Here is an 11,659-nt window from a genome sequence, read left to right on the forward strand (position 1 = left end):
AATTTACAGAGCAGCAGCAAACTGGCAGCTTCATGGCAATAAGAAGCTTAGCCTACATCTCATCATGAACCTTGGTTTTCAGTACAAAGCTTCTTCACTTTCCTACTGTGCTGTAGCACAAGGCTCCAAAGCTTTTTGCCATAGAAAAATGGCCTCAGCTGCCAGTTCAGAGGCTCCAAAGTCAGCTCATAGGCTGACTGGTCTCTTTGCATAGAATAAGTGCTTTTTCTGGCATTCCAGAGAGGGGTTTTCTCATCTTGATGGATATTAACATTTCAACCAAAGCTGGAGAATTAGTCCTTTTCTTCCCTCCTGCTACAAAGCAGGGGAAAAAAGTGGTTTCTTAGGAATCCTGTTATTTATAAGTAAAAACACGTCAAAAAGCAATTGTAGGGTCACAAGCTTGTGTAGCACATTCCCCTCATGGACAGAGTAGTCTTGGACAGGAATAGTTGGCTTATTTTTTTCATTTCCTTCAGGCTACATGGTAAATACTTGTTATATGCACACAGTCATCTCCAGCAGCACAGGAAGAGGCACTGCCAAGTCTCCCTGTTGCCCTGGGTACCTCTAAAATACACTGTAAGAGGCTGGCAGTTGGACTCAGCTGTCCTTGTAGGTCCCAGTCACTTGAGCTGTTCTGTCTCATTCAAAATCTGGCTCAGAGTCTATTACAGAGTCAGCTTTTTAGGGATCAAACTGGGGGCCTGGGTTGCTGTGCTCTGCTCTGATCCCCTGGGTGCTGGTTCCCTTGCAGATGCGCTGAGGGAAGTCACTGAGATGACCTCACAGCTGCAGCACAGTCTCATCCGCCTGGAGAACTTCCAGAAGCTGACAGAGCTGCAGCATGACTTGATTGGGATAGATAATCTCACAGCAGCTGGGAGGGTAAGTACCTTTGCTTAGATTTTGATCCATGAGTGGGTTTATTACCAAGAAAGTGCCTTTGAGCCGGGTGTTTGCTGTCGCTCCCTCTCTGGTTTATGGGATGTCTGTAAAGGCTTTGTGCAGTTTTGTTGCACTTGAACACAAGGAGAAACTCCGTTGGTGCTGAGGTGAGGAAGCCCAGGCTGCCCAGGGAGGATGTGAAGGCTCCTCTGGAGGTTCCCAAACCCACCTGGACACATTCCTGTGCCCCCTGAGTGAGGGAAACCTGCTGTAGCAGGGGCTGGAGCAGCTCTGCAGGGCCCGTCCTACCCCCACCCTGCTGGGATTCTGGGATTGTCTTCATGGTAGACACCAAGGAGGTCTTGGCAATGTCCTAGGGAACAGACCCAAAATGCCTCTGCCTAGGCTCTGGTACAGTTCCGTGTGGGCAGTGCTGGTGCCGCTCCGTGTCCCGGACTCACAGTCCCCTGCCCACTCCCTCTGCCAGTGTCTGTGGGCTGAGCCTGCGCAAGGACACGGTGCTGGGCAGAGCCCTGGCACTGGGCAAAACTGGGAGCAGCCACTCTGCCTTTTTGGGAGTTTGTTTAGTTCTGTGTTTCTTTGTTTTTGATAGATGTACTGGGCATAAGTACAGGAGCATGGCGTATGCTTTTGGGATGCTATGGCAGTCTCTGCGCTGGGATGTAAGTGTAATAGCTGAAGTGCTGGTGTCCAGCAGCAACTCTGCTCCTTTTCCTTCTCTTGCCTTGTTGATTTCAATGCTGACTGCACCAAGGAGCTGATTTGGGCTAGAAAACAGAAGGAAAGGTGTCATCTGGCTTGTTGATTTCAATGCTGACTGCACCAAGGAGCTGATTTGGGCTAGAAAACAGAAGGAAAGGTGTCATCTGGCATTTAACAAATCCCTTAGTGATCCTTGCTGGGCGCCAATCAACAACATCTCTTGACTCTGGGATGGAAAGACAAGAGCCACTGAAATTCCCTGGCTTTGGGAAAGATCAGGCCTCGCCTAACTTTCTGTTTCCCACGGCAGGAGTTTATCCGGGAAGGCTGCTTGTACAAGCTCACCAAGAAGGGTTTACAGCAGCGGATGTTCTTCCTGGTGGGTGCTGCTTCCAATTCTTCAGGGTACAGTTATCATGAAAGCATGTTTTCCTGTGCTTGTGGTGAAAGTCAGCAGTTGTAACTGAAAACCTCCCCTGGGTGGGGGTTCAGCAGTGGCTGGGGCAGTGCTGTCTGTTCAGCTCGGTTCCTTCGTGGCACGGTTTTATGAGGGATACTAACTGCCTCTCCTATAAGGAAATGAAGGAGTGGTTTTAGGGCCAGGCTGACTGAGAAAGGGTGTTTTGTCATGCATCTGCAGTGGTCTTTACAAAGCAGATGTGTAAAAAGGTGGCAAGGACACTTGGCCCTGCTGTCCTCAGGTGCTGATTGGATCTCTCTGCCTTTTCCAGTTCTCAGACATGTTACTGTACACAAGCAAAGGGGTTACAGGGACAAACCAGTTCAAAATCCACGGACACCTTCCTCTGCATGGCATGTTGGTAAGTGCTTTCCAGTTGCCTGGCAGTGCCTTGAGGGCAGTGAGGCATTGAGGCTGGGGAGTGGGCCAGCACATGCCTCAGCCCATGGGCCACCAGAGACACGGCTGCAGGCCACGAGCTTGTTCCTCTGCAGTAGGCAGTGGCTGCCACACACCCTTGGGACTGTTTTCACACTGCTGAGAGGGGCTGATCTGGAGACATGGGTCTGTCCTGGCACCTTCCCCTGGGCACACACACAATCAGCCTCCTGCCTCCCACTCCCTGTTCTAATGAGCCTGTTCTTTCTGTCTTTGATTTGCAGCTGATAGTGCTTGACCCACCGGTAAGTCAGAAGGTGAATCAGAGCTCTCCTTTTCTTGCCCCACTGGATGTGGTGCTGCACTGCTAAAGATGCAGCAGTAGAAATGCACAATGTAGCTTTCCATGTAGAGTCAAAATAGACTTGAAGTAGGTGGTATTCAGAGAAGAGTAGCTGTTTGCACTTACTGCAATCAGGCTGTACCTGTAGCTGAGTCGGTTTCCTACCCAGAGGGGACTTTTAGAGTTTGTCAGTCACCAAGTAGTGATGAGAAAAACCTTTTCTTTCTCTGCAGGTGGAGGAGAGTGAGAATGAATGGGCTGTTCCACACTGCTTCACCATCTATTCAGCACAAAAAACCATAGTGGTGGCAGCCAGGTACGTTTGGGTTTTGATACCTTCTGCAAAGAGTTACTGTTGGAGCACCCGGCGCAGAGCCAGGCGGCTGTCCCACGTGTCCTGGGGAAGGCAGCACCTGAGGACAAGCACCTGACAGCTCACAGCTGCCTGATCAGTTGTGTGTCCTGGGGAGGAGCAGTGCATCTCACTGAGGGGTGTTACCACATCCACACAGCAGCAGTGACACTTTTGCTTGTGAGGTCGCTGAGTTGCCAGCAACAGCTATAAAGCGAGGGACAAACCAAAACCTAAACATACAGGTTCAGTCACGCTCTCCTGTGAATATCCATGAACTGTGGACCCTCCTCAAATGTACTCTCCTGTGCAGGCAAGCTGAGAGAGCTGGGGCTGTTCAGCCTGGAGGAGGCTCTGGGGAGACCTTAGAGCAGCTTCCAGTCCCTAAAAGAGCCAACGAGAGCTGGAGAGGTGTTACAAGGGCCTGGAGTGACAGGACAAGGGGTGATGGCTCCAAACTGACGGAGATATTAGGGAGTGCAGCCCTGTGGGTCACTGTGAGGGTGCTGAGGCTCTGGCACAGGCTGCCTGGAGAGGCTGTGGCTGCCCTGGCCCTGGGTTGGATGGGGCTTGGAACAACCTGGTCTAGTGAAAGGGATTGGAACAAGGTGGTCTTTATGGTCCCCCCTACCCAAACCATTCTCTGACCCTATAGAGTATTTTAGACAGCCCCAGAAAATCAAAGTCCAGAACATGCAAGTGGATGTAAGGAGGGGAGAGTTCCTGCATGGATCCCATGGAAGGGAGAGGAAACCAACCTCTTTTCAGAACAACTTCCCCCTGTGCAGGGAGTTTGGTGGGGTTTTAGCTTTGTGTCTGAAGTATACCTGTTTCAGATGGGTCTGAATGGCTGCTGCACATCTTTTGCTTCTTGTCATCTACTACACATCTTCTGTCAGGATCAGCTCCAGGAGGCTTTATCCCTCCTCAGGGAGCTGGAGTTGGGTGTGCTGCGAGTGCAAGATGGGAGCACTCCATCTCAACCATCAGTGTGTGGGGTTTTACTGCTTGAGAACCTCCTCTTGAAAAATAAGTGTGGCTGAACGTGTACAAATCCAGTGTGTGGTGGCACAGGAGCCAATATTCCTGGTGTGCAGATGTGGTCAGCAAGCAAAGCTTGTTATAACAAACCCAGCCCAACAGCTCAAAGTCTGGATTGGTTTTGAGACCAACTGTTCCTGAGCAGCTGGGGAAAAAAAAGTAGGAGTGAAGGCTGTAGGGGGTGAGCTTCCAGTCTGGAAAGCTCCGTGCTTCGGAGGAACTGTCACGTTGTTTGTGTTTATTGGATGGGAAAGCTCGTGCCTGGCTCTGTCACACCAGGCTGGCTCCACTCACGGCCTTTGTCTTGCAGTACCCGCCTGGAGATGGGGAAGTGGATGGAAGACCTCAACATGGCAATTGAAATGGCCAAGAAATCCACTGAGAAGTCTGACATGCTTCTGGAAAACTCAGTATGTGATCGCTCCAACAGTAAGTGGTGTTTCCTGTCGTCTTGGAGGGTGGCACTTGGCGTGGCCTTTTCCTGATGGCACAATGAATCCAGTGATGCTCTTCATCATTCATGTGCTGATGGAGAATGGTTTTGTTTCGAAAGAAACGCAGCTGTCTTCCTAGACTGATGTTCCTGGGAGCTTTAAATGCAGCAGAGCTGCCACAGTTGCAGAGCTGTTCCTTTCCTAAGGCCATTATGAACCTCTTAGGCAGATTTCTCTCCGTTTAACCATGCAGAGTGTGGTTCTTTTTGTCCAGAACTTCGGAGGTCAACAACTTCTTTTATGACCCCGTCTCTGGTTGGTGGTGTGGATGTGCTGAAACTTGTAGTCTCTCTCCTTGGGACGCTTCTTCCCGTTGGCTAAGAGCTGACAGAAAGGGAGATGTGGGGGTTTTGCTTTGCTTTGTGCAGTGCTGAGTCAGCTGCCCCAAGCAGAGAGGAGCGGTGAAGGCCAGAAGCACCTGCTCCCGGTGCCGGTTGGGGGCCGTGTCACCAGCTCTCCCTGACGTGTTTTAGCGCCGGACCATCGCAAGCGCCGTTCCTCGGGCGGCCCCGCTCCTCTCGCTCCTTGTGTTGCTCAGTTATCTTCAACCACTGCCCAATTCTCCTCCCCCAGGATCCTCTGATGAGGTCTCTCTAGAACAAGAGTCCGAAGATGACATACACTCCTCTCGTAGCTCCTTGGACAGGCAGAGCCACCACCGTGCCAACACAACCATGCACGTGTGCTGGTACCGCAACACCAGCGTCTCCATGACTGACCACAGTGTGGCTGTCGAGGTACCGGCGGGGCAGCGCCTCACGTCCCCTCGGGCTCGCGCCGCCTCGCTCCGTCTCGCTGCACCCGCCCGGGTTTGCCCCTCTCTGCATGTCCCTGCCGCCCGAACACACGCTCTGCTTCGGCACCAGGATATCCCAGGCCTGAGTCCGTCCTCAGAGTTTCATCAGGCATGCTGGAGGATTAGTTTCCCACCCAGGATGTGTTCCTTTAGAGAGTGACTGCTCGCTGCTCCCAGGCTGGGTTAGCTGCTGGGTGCTGGGCTGCTCCTCGGTCCTGTCCTCAGGACGAAGCATCACAGCTGCCATTTCACAGCAGTGTCATGTTATGCTGAACAGATGTATTGTGCACCCACTGAGCTGCTTGGGCCTTACTGCTCTGCATGGCTCAATATGCATGAGGGCAGGAAGGCTCTGCAGAAGGCCCTGGCCAGGCTGGAACCGTGGGCTAAGGGCAGAGGCTGGGTCCTGCCCCTGGGCCACAACAACCCCTGGCACTGGGGTAGAGGGGATGGAAAGCTGGTGGAGGGAAGAGGTCTGGGGACGTTGATGCTAGAGGCTGAACAGGAGGCAGCAGCGTGCCCAGGAGGGAAAGAAGGGCAGTGGCATCGTGGCTGGGCTCAGCAGTGGGGTGGCAGCAGGAGCAGGGCAGGGATTGTCCCCTGTGCTGGGCCCTGGGGAGGCTGCAGCTCCAGGGCTGTGCTCAGTGCTGGGCCCCTCACTCACTGCCACAGGGACACTGAGGGGCTGCAGCGTGGCCAGAGATGGGCACAGAGCTGGGGAAGGGGCTGGAGCACAAGGGGGCTGGGGAGGGGCTGAGGGAATGGGGGTGTTGAGGCTGGAGAAGAGGAGGCTGAGGGGAGACAGGAGCAGTCCCTGACAGGAGGCTGTGGTGAGGTGGGGGTTGGTCTCCACTCCCAAGTAACAAGTGACAGGACAAGAGGAAACAGGCTCAAGTTGCCCCAGGGGAGGCTGAGGTTGGAGCTGGGGCAGAACTGTTTCCCTGAGAGGGGTGTCAGCCCCTGTGCCAGGCTGCCCAGGGAGCTGGGGGGTGCCCAGCCCTGGAGGGATCCCAGAGCCGTGGGGCTGAGGTGCTGAGGGCCGTGGGGTAGTGCTGGGCTGGGCACCGTGAGGAGAGGAGTTTGATTCCAGGAGCTTCAAGGACTTTTCCAACTGAAATGATTCTGTGAGTCAGATCCTACAGATCTTGAGACAAATGTCTGTTACACAGAGCCCTGCCTGTCCCCACCCTGCAGTTGCACTCTGGGTGGCAGTTTGGTCAGCGGCTGGGCAGCTCGCCTCGCTGAAGGCTGGCCTGCTTGGAAGACTTCTACAAGTGGGAAGGACCCTAAATACCTTGAAGAGAAAAAGGTTGTTCACTAGACAAACATAACAGGGCAGGGTGCTGCGTCCCTGCATTTGTACCTTCCCACCTCCCTGCTCTTCAGACGCTTTTTGGTTGATGGAAGGAGTTAAAAGTCAGGCACTGAAGCTCCTGGGCTTTCACGCTGTAGGGAGAACGTCAATCAGCTCGGTGAAGGAAGTCCTGTAGTTACCTGAGCTTAGGGTCCAGAAGTTGGGCACTTTGGCTGGCAAAGCAGGTGGTTTCTATGGAGGGACCTTCCCTTCCCTGCTGGTGCCAGGCACCATCTCCCTGTTCCGTACCCGGTGTGGGCACCCCCTGCTCAGGCTCTGGGATTCATGGTGTGAGTTCTCACAGCTCCCTCTTGCTTTGTTCTAACACCATCATTTTTTTTCCACAATCCATTTGCCTTTAACAGACGCCTTTCTTGCATCACTTCTCTTACCCTAATGTTCTGTTTTTCTCTTTCTCTCCCCCTTTTCTCTGCTCAGTTTTCTGCTCTCTTGCTGTTTCTCCAGAGCTTCCTCCTCGCTATTTGCTGGGCCAGGCCCAACGGCCCAACACAATCACCCATGTTTGTTGGTACCGGAACCAGAGCCTATCCCTGTCTGATTACCTGTGCATGATCCAGGTAAAAATGCCTCTCGAGTTCTGTGCTGCTGGGGAGGAGCCCCGGGACGCCGAGGAAAGCGTCCCGCCGCTCCCCTGCACCCGGGCGCGCTGGCACGAGGCGCCCAGCAGCCGCAGAGCCAGCCCTTGCCATGTCGGCACCGGGTTTCCTCCCGCTCTGTTAGTGCCGTGTGTCCCGGCTGCTTCTCCAGCCATCCCAGCGCCGCAGGTTCCTCTGTGCCACCGACCGCCCCCGTGGCAGCCCCGTGCGATGCCCCGCAGGCCGCTTGCCTCTGCACAGCCGCCTCACGTCGCTTGGCCACGCTCTTGGCAGCCTCTTTCCTCCTCTGCTTCATTCCCCTTCTCGCGCCGTGTCTCCGATGCGGGTTCCGTGCGCGCGGGGAGGGCGGCCAGAGGGGCTCCCCCGGCCGTGGGCTGCAGAGGGGAGCTTGAGATGGAGAGAAATCACCAGGCTGTTCCTCAGGAGGTGGCTGTGACCCAGGGAATCGAAGGCACGGAGCCAGCCCGTCACCACGGTGGCCGTTAGCGAGGGGCGGCCGCGCGGCTCTGCCCGCAGCCTCGGGACCAGCGGCTTTTCCTCCAGCCCGAGGCCTCATGCTACTTCTCTTGTCGCCCTGTGCCAGAACCAGCTCTCGGGATATTTGCTGAGGAAGTTCAAGAACAGCAACGGCTGGCAGAAGCTGTGGGTTGTCTTCACCAACTTCTGCTTGTTCTTCTACAAAACGCACCAGGTGAGCGGCCGTCGCCGAGGGAACGGTGCTGGCGGGTGCTCAGCCTCTGCTCCAGCTTCTGTCGGAGGGAGGGTGACGAGTGGAGCTGGCTGGTAACAAAGGCAGTCTGTCAGACCCCGGCCCTTCTTGCAGAGTTGAGTCAGGATTTCAGTCCTGTTGCTGGTACTGAGCTGCGAGGGAGGGGAAAACAGCTCCCTGGGCAAGGGGCCGTGATGGGGAGGTTGTTGGCAGCCCATGCTCAGGCTCTGCCTGTGGCTCCAGCACAGCTGGAGAGGCTTCAAGGACTCTTCTGCCCCTGGTGCCTTGAGCAGCTGCTGGGCAATGAGCTGTGCTGCACTGCAGCCGCTTCATCCCCCTGACCCCATAAACTCTCAGTTTAGTCAGGCTCTTGGCCTGGAGGGCACGTTTCTTTGGGGAGGGATATTCCAGCTTCTGTGACAGATCTGTGTGTGGGGTTGCAGAGGGAGGGTGTGGAGGGGGGAGAGGGAAGCCCAGGAGACAGTGCTGTGCAGGGGAATAGAAGCAAATAACTATCACAACAGTGAAGGGACTCAGGGGAAGGCTTCATTGTAAAGCTGTCAGAGGCCTTGCAAAAGACAAAGGCTGCTCCTCCTCCTCCTGGTCTGTCCCACAGCAAGCCCTGCCCCGTGCAGCACAGGGCTGAGCGTGGTGGTGTGTGGGCTGCAGGGTGCCCTGTGCTGAGGGCTGTGCTTCGGGCTGTTGCAGGATGATTATCCCTTGGCCAGTCTCCCGCTGCTGGGCTACGCTGTCAGCTCCCCAGGAGAGGCAGATGGCATCCAGAAGGATTATGTCTTCAAGCTGCAGTTCAAGTCTCACGTGTATTTCTTCAGGGCTGAGAGCAAATATACCTTTGAGAGGTAATTTTCTGGTTTCTCTCTCTGTGTGTAATGTGCTGTCAACTGGTTAACGTACAAAACGTGCTGTTGGTCATGCAGAGACCCCTCTTTCCTCCTGACCACCTCCCAGCCCAAGTGACCCTACAGCACCTTCTCAGTAATGAGGTTCTCTTCCTCTTCCTTTGATGCTTGGGCAATCCCTCGTCTGCTAGAGCCATCCTCCCTGTGGAGAGAGCTGGTGGTGACCCCAGAGCTAAAGCCTCCACCTTGTCACAGGCGTCTGGGGCTTCCCCAGAGCTGGGGAGTGCTGTGGTTGGAAGGGCTGGGGGACTACAAGAAAGACATTGAAGGACTGGAGCGTGTCCAGAGCTGGGGAAGGGGCTGGAGCACAAGTGTGCTGGGGCTGAGGGAACTAAGTTATTTAGTCTGGAGAAGAGAAGGCTGAGAAGAGACAGGATCACTCTCAGGAGACTGTGGTGAGGTGGGGGTTGATCTCCAATCCCAAGTAACAAGTGACAGGACAAGAGGAAAGAGGCTGCAGTTGCCCCAGGGGAGGTTGAGGCTGGAGCTGAGGCAGAACTGTTTCCCTGAGAGGGGTGTCAGCCCCTGTGCCAGGCTGCCCAGGGAGCTGGGGCAGTGCCCAGCCCTGGAGGGATCCCAAAGCTGAGGTGCTGAGGGCCATAGGTTAGCGCTGGGCTGGGCAGGGTGAGGGCAGGGCTGGGACTGCAGCAGCTTCAGGGGCTTTTCCAGCCACAACAATTCTGTGGTTCTATGCCCAGCCTCTGTAGGTTGTGAAGTGAGTTCCCAGTTATCAAGAGTTCTGGTGAAAATGGTTCTTTTGGGTTTTCTCCCCTCTTGGTCTCTGGCAACAGGAGTTAGAACACAAGGCTGAGCAGCAGACGCCGCTGCTCATCACTGTAGTGCTTTCTCTGGGCTTCACGCGCCATCGGGGTATCCACACGTGGTGCAGAGCAAATGATGTTTAAAGGGCCTCATGTACAGGGGTTTGTAAGTGCATTAGCTGCTGAAAGCAAGTGTCCTGCCCTGCCAGGCTGTGTCAGGTGTTCCGGGAGAGCAGTTTCATGGAGGACGTGTCACATGCTCCCTGTCTCATCAGCCACCCGTCAGCAGGGTGCGTCTGGGCTGCTGACAGCAGGGCTGGGCTCTCCAACCACTGCTCTCACCCACTGATTTCAAGGAGTGAATATCAGGTTCACAGCAGAGGTTTGCTCTTCCCACTTTTGCTTTCTTGTGTGTGAACAAGTCTGTTAGGTCATCTCCCTGCTGACTAAGGCCGGTGTCACAGGGCTGGGCTGTGCTCTCCTGGAGCGCCCGGGGGCAGGCAGCCACGTCCCACGGTGTATTTGCCATTGCTCAAGCTCTTCATTTCAATAATTAGTTTCCTTAAAAGAATTGTGAAAGAAAAGGGGTGTTCTGGGAGGTGTGGGGAAAGTGGAACAGCTCCCAACCCGAAGGTGAGGTCGCACATCTGTGTGTGAGGGGCTCAGCAATTCTGTCCTTTCTTCCAGGTGGATGGAGGTGATCAAGAGAGCCACCAGCTCCCCAGCCAGGTCGAGCCTGCTGCTCCCCAAAGGGGAGAGGGACAGTCACACAGACTGAAGTGGGGCAGAGCTGAATCTGCTGCACACAGCCACAACAGGGGCAGGGGGAAACTGGCGTCTCTGGAGCCGATCAAGCCAAGGACCAGGAAGCTCATTTCCACCTGGTATGGCAAGTGGGAGCGAGGGAGCCACAGCCTTTCCCGAGGGATGGACGAGGGTCAAGTCTGCTCCAGTTGAACCTACTCACAGAGAACCCAACAAGCACAGAGCTGCAGTGTGCACACATGGTGGAAGGGTACCTGCACACTCACACCCTGCCTGCCCTGAGGGAAAACACCACCAACACACTTTGGCTGGCTGGTCAGCGGGGACACGGGCTCTCAGCAGCCAGTGCCTGGGCTGGCTGGCTCCTGGAGCTTCCCTTCCCCTGGCACAGTCATCTCAGGCTGCCAGGGCACCCACAGATGTGCTGAACACCGCTCGTTCTGCAGACACTGCAGCTCCCACACAACAGCTCTGCCCTTCACTGAGGCTGTGGCAGCAGCATGCCCGGGGTCACGCCGTGGTGCGGGGGGCTGAACCCGTCAGGCTGAACCCGTCAGGCTGTACCTGTTGGGCTGTACCCTTTGGGCTGTACCCTTTGGGGTGTGTGGCTTTTCCTCAGAACTCTGCTATGGCACATGCTGAGAGAATCAGCCACTATTTCACCACAGCTCCAGTTTCTTTCTCCTGTAGTAGGGGGTTGCCCAAGGCATGGGACAGCACACACTCCCCACCCTGATGCAGACAGTAGTTTCCAAGTCACTGTTGTTGACTCCTGAAAGTCCCTCTTCTTACATTTAAATGTGGGGTGGGATCCATCTTCTGTTTCACCTGGAGGTGTGACAGTCACTGGATTCCAGGTGGACCATTAGCAGCTGTGGGCTCTATTAAATCCCTGTACAAACCCGACACCTTCGCAGTTTGTCTTTGTACAGCTGTCACCTTTGGTTGCCTCCACAGAAGGACTGAAACAAGCCAAGTGCTGGATGGGGCTTGGATGGGCTTGAGGGACTCTGCTTTTGTATTAGATAGAAAAGCATTTGTGTACTAGAAAGGACCAA

At 55.0% G+C, this 11,659-nt stretch overlaps 1 protein-coding gene across 5 annotated transcripts in view; it reads left to right on the plus strand.

Moving 5' to 3' along the window:
- FARP2 (FERM, ARH/RhoGEF and pleckstrin domain protein 2) overlaps positions 1–11,507 on the plus strand; it is a 70,819-nt gene extending 59,312 nt beyond the window's left edge. For 4 of the 5 annotated variants that reach the window (XM_062005859.1, XM_062005857.1, XM_062005861.1 and 1 more), the window contains exons 19-27: positions 758–888; positions 1,922–1,990; positions 2,343–2,432; positions 3,026–3,108; positions 4,496–4,614; positions 5,253–5,416; positions 8,030–8,137; positions 8,864–9,015; positions 10,524–11,507. In XM_062005859.1, coding sequence (XP_061861843.1) covers positions 758–888; positions 1,922–1,990; positions 2,343–2,432; positions 3,026–3,108; positions 4,496–4,614; positions 5,253–5,416; positions 8,030–8,137; positions 8,864–9,015; positions 10,524–10,614 — 1,007 coding nt within the window. In that variant the 3' untranslated portion in view covers positions 10,615–11,507. Of the gene's footprint in view, positions 1–757; positions 889–1,921; positions 1,991–2,342; positions 2,433–3,025; positions 3,109–4,495; positions 4,615–5,252; positions 5,417–7,294; positions 7,435–8,029; positions 8,138–8,863; positions 9,016–10,523 lie in introns of those variants that run through there. The other variant, XM_062005862.1, reaches the window with a different exon arrangement.
- Positions 11,508–11,659: the final 152 nt, after the last annotated feature.

The sequence above is a fragment of the Colius striatus genome, chromosome 12 (assembly GCF_028858725.1).
Source record: "Colius striatus isolate bColStr4 chromosome 12, bColStr4.1.hap1, whole genome shotgun sequence".
In the NCBI taxonomy this organism is placed as follows: Eukaryota; Metazoa; Chordata; class Aves; order Coliiformes; family Coliidae; genus Colius; species Colius striatus.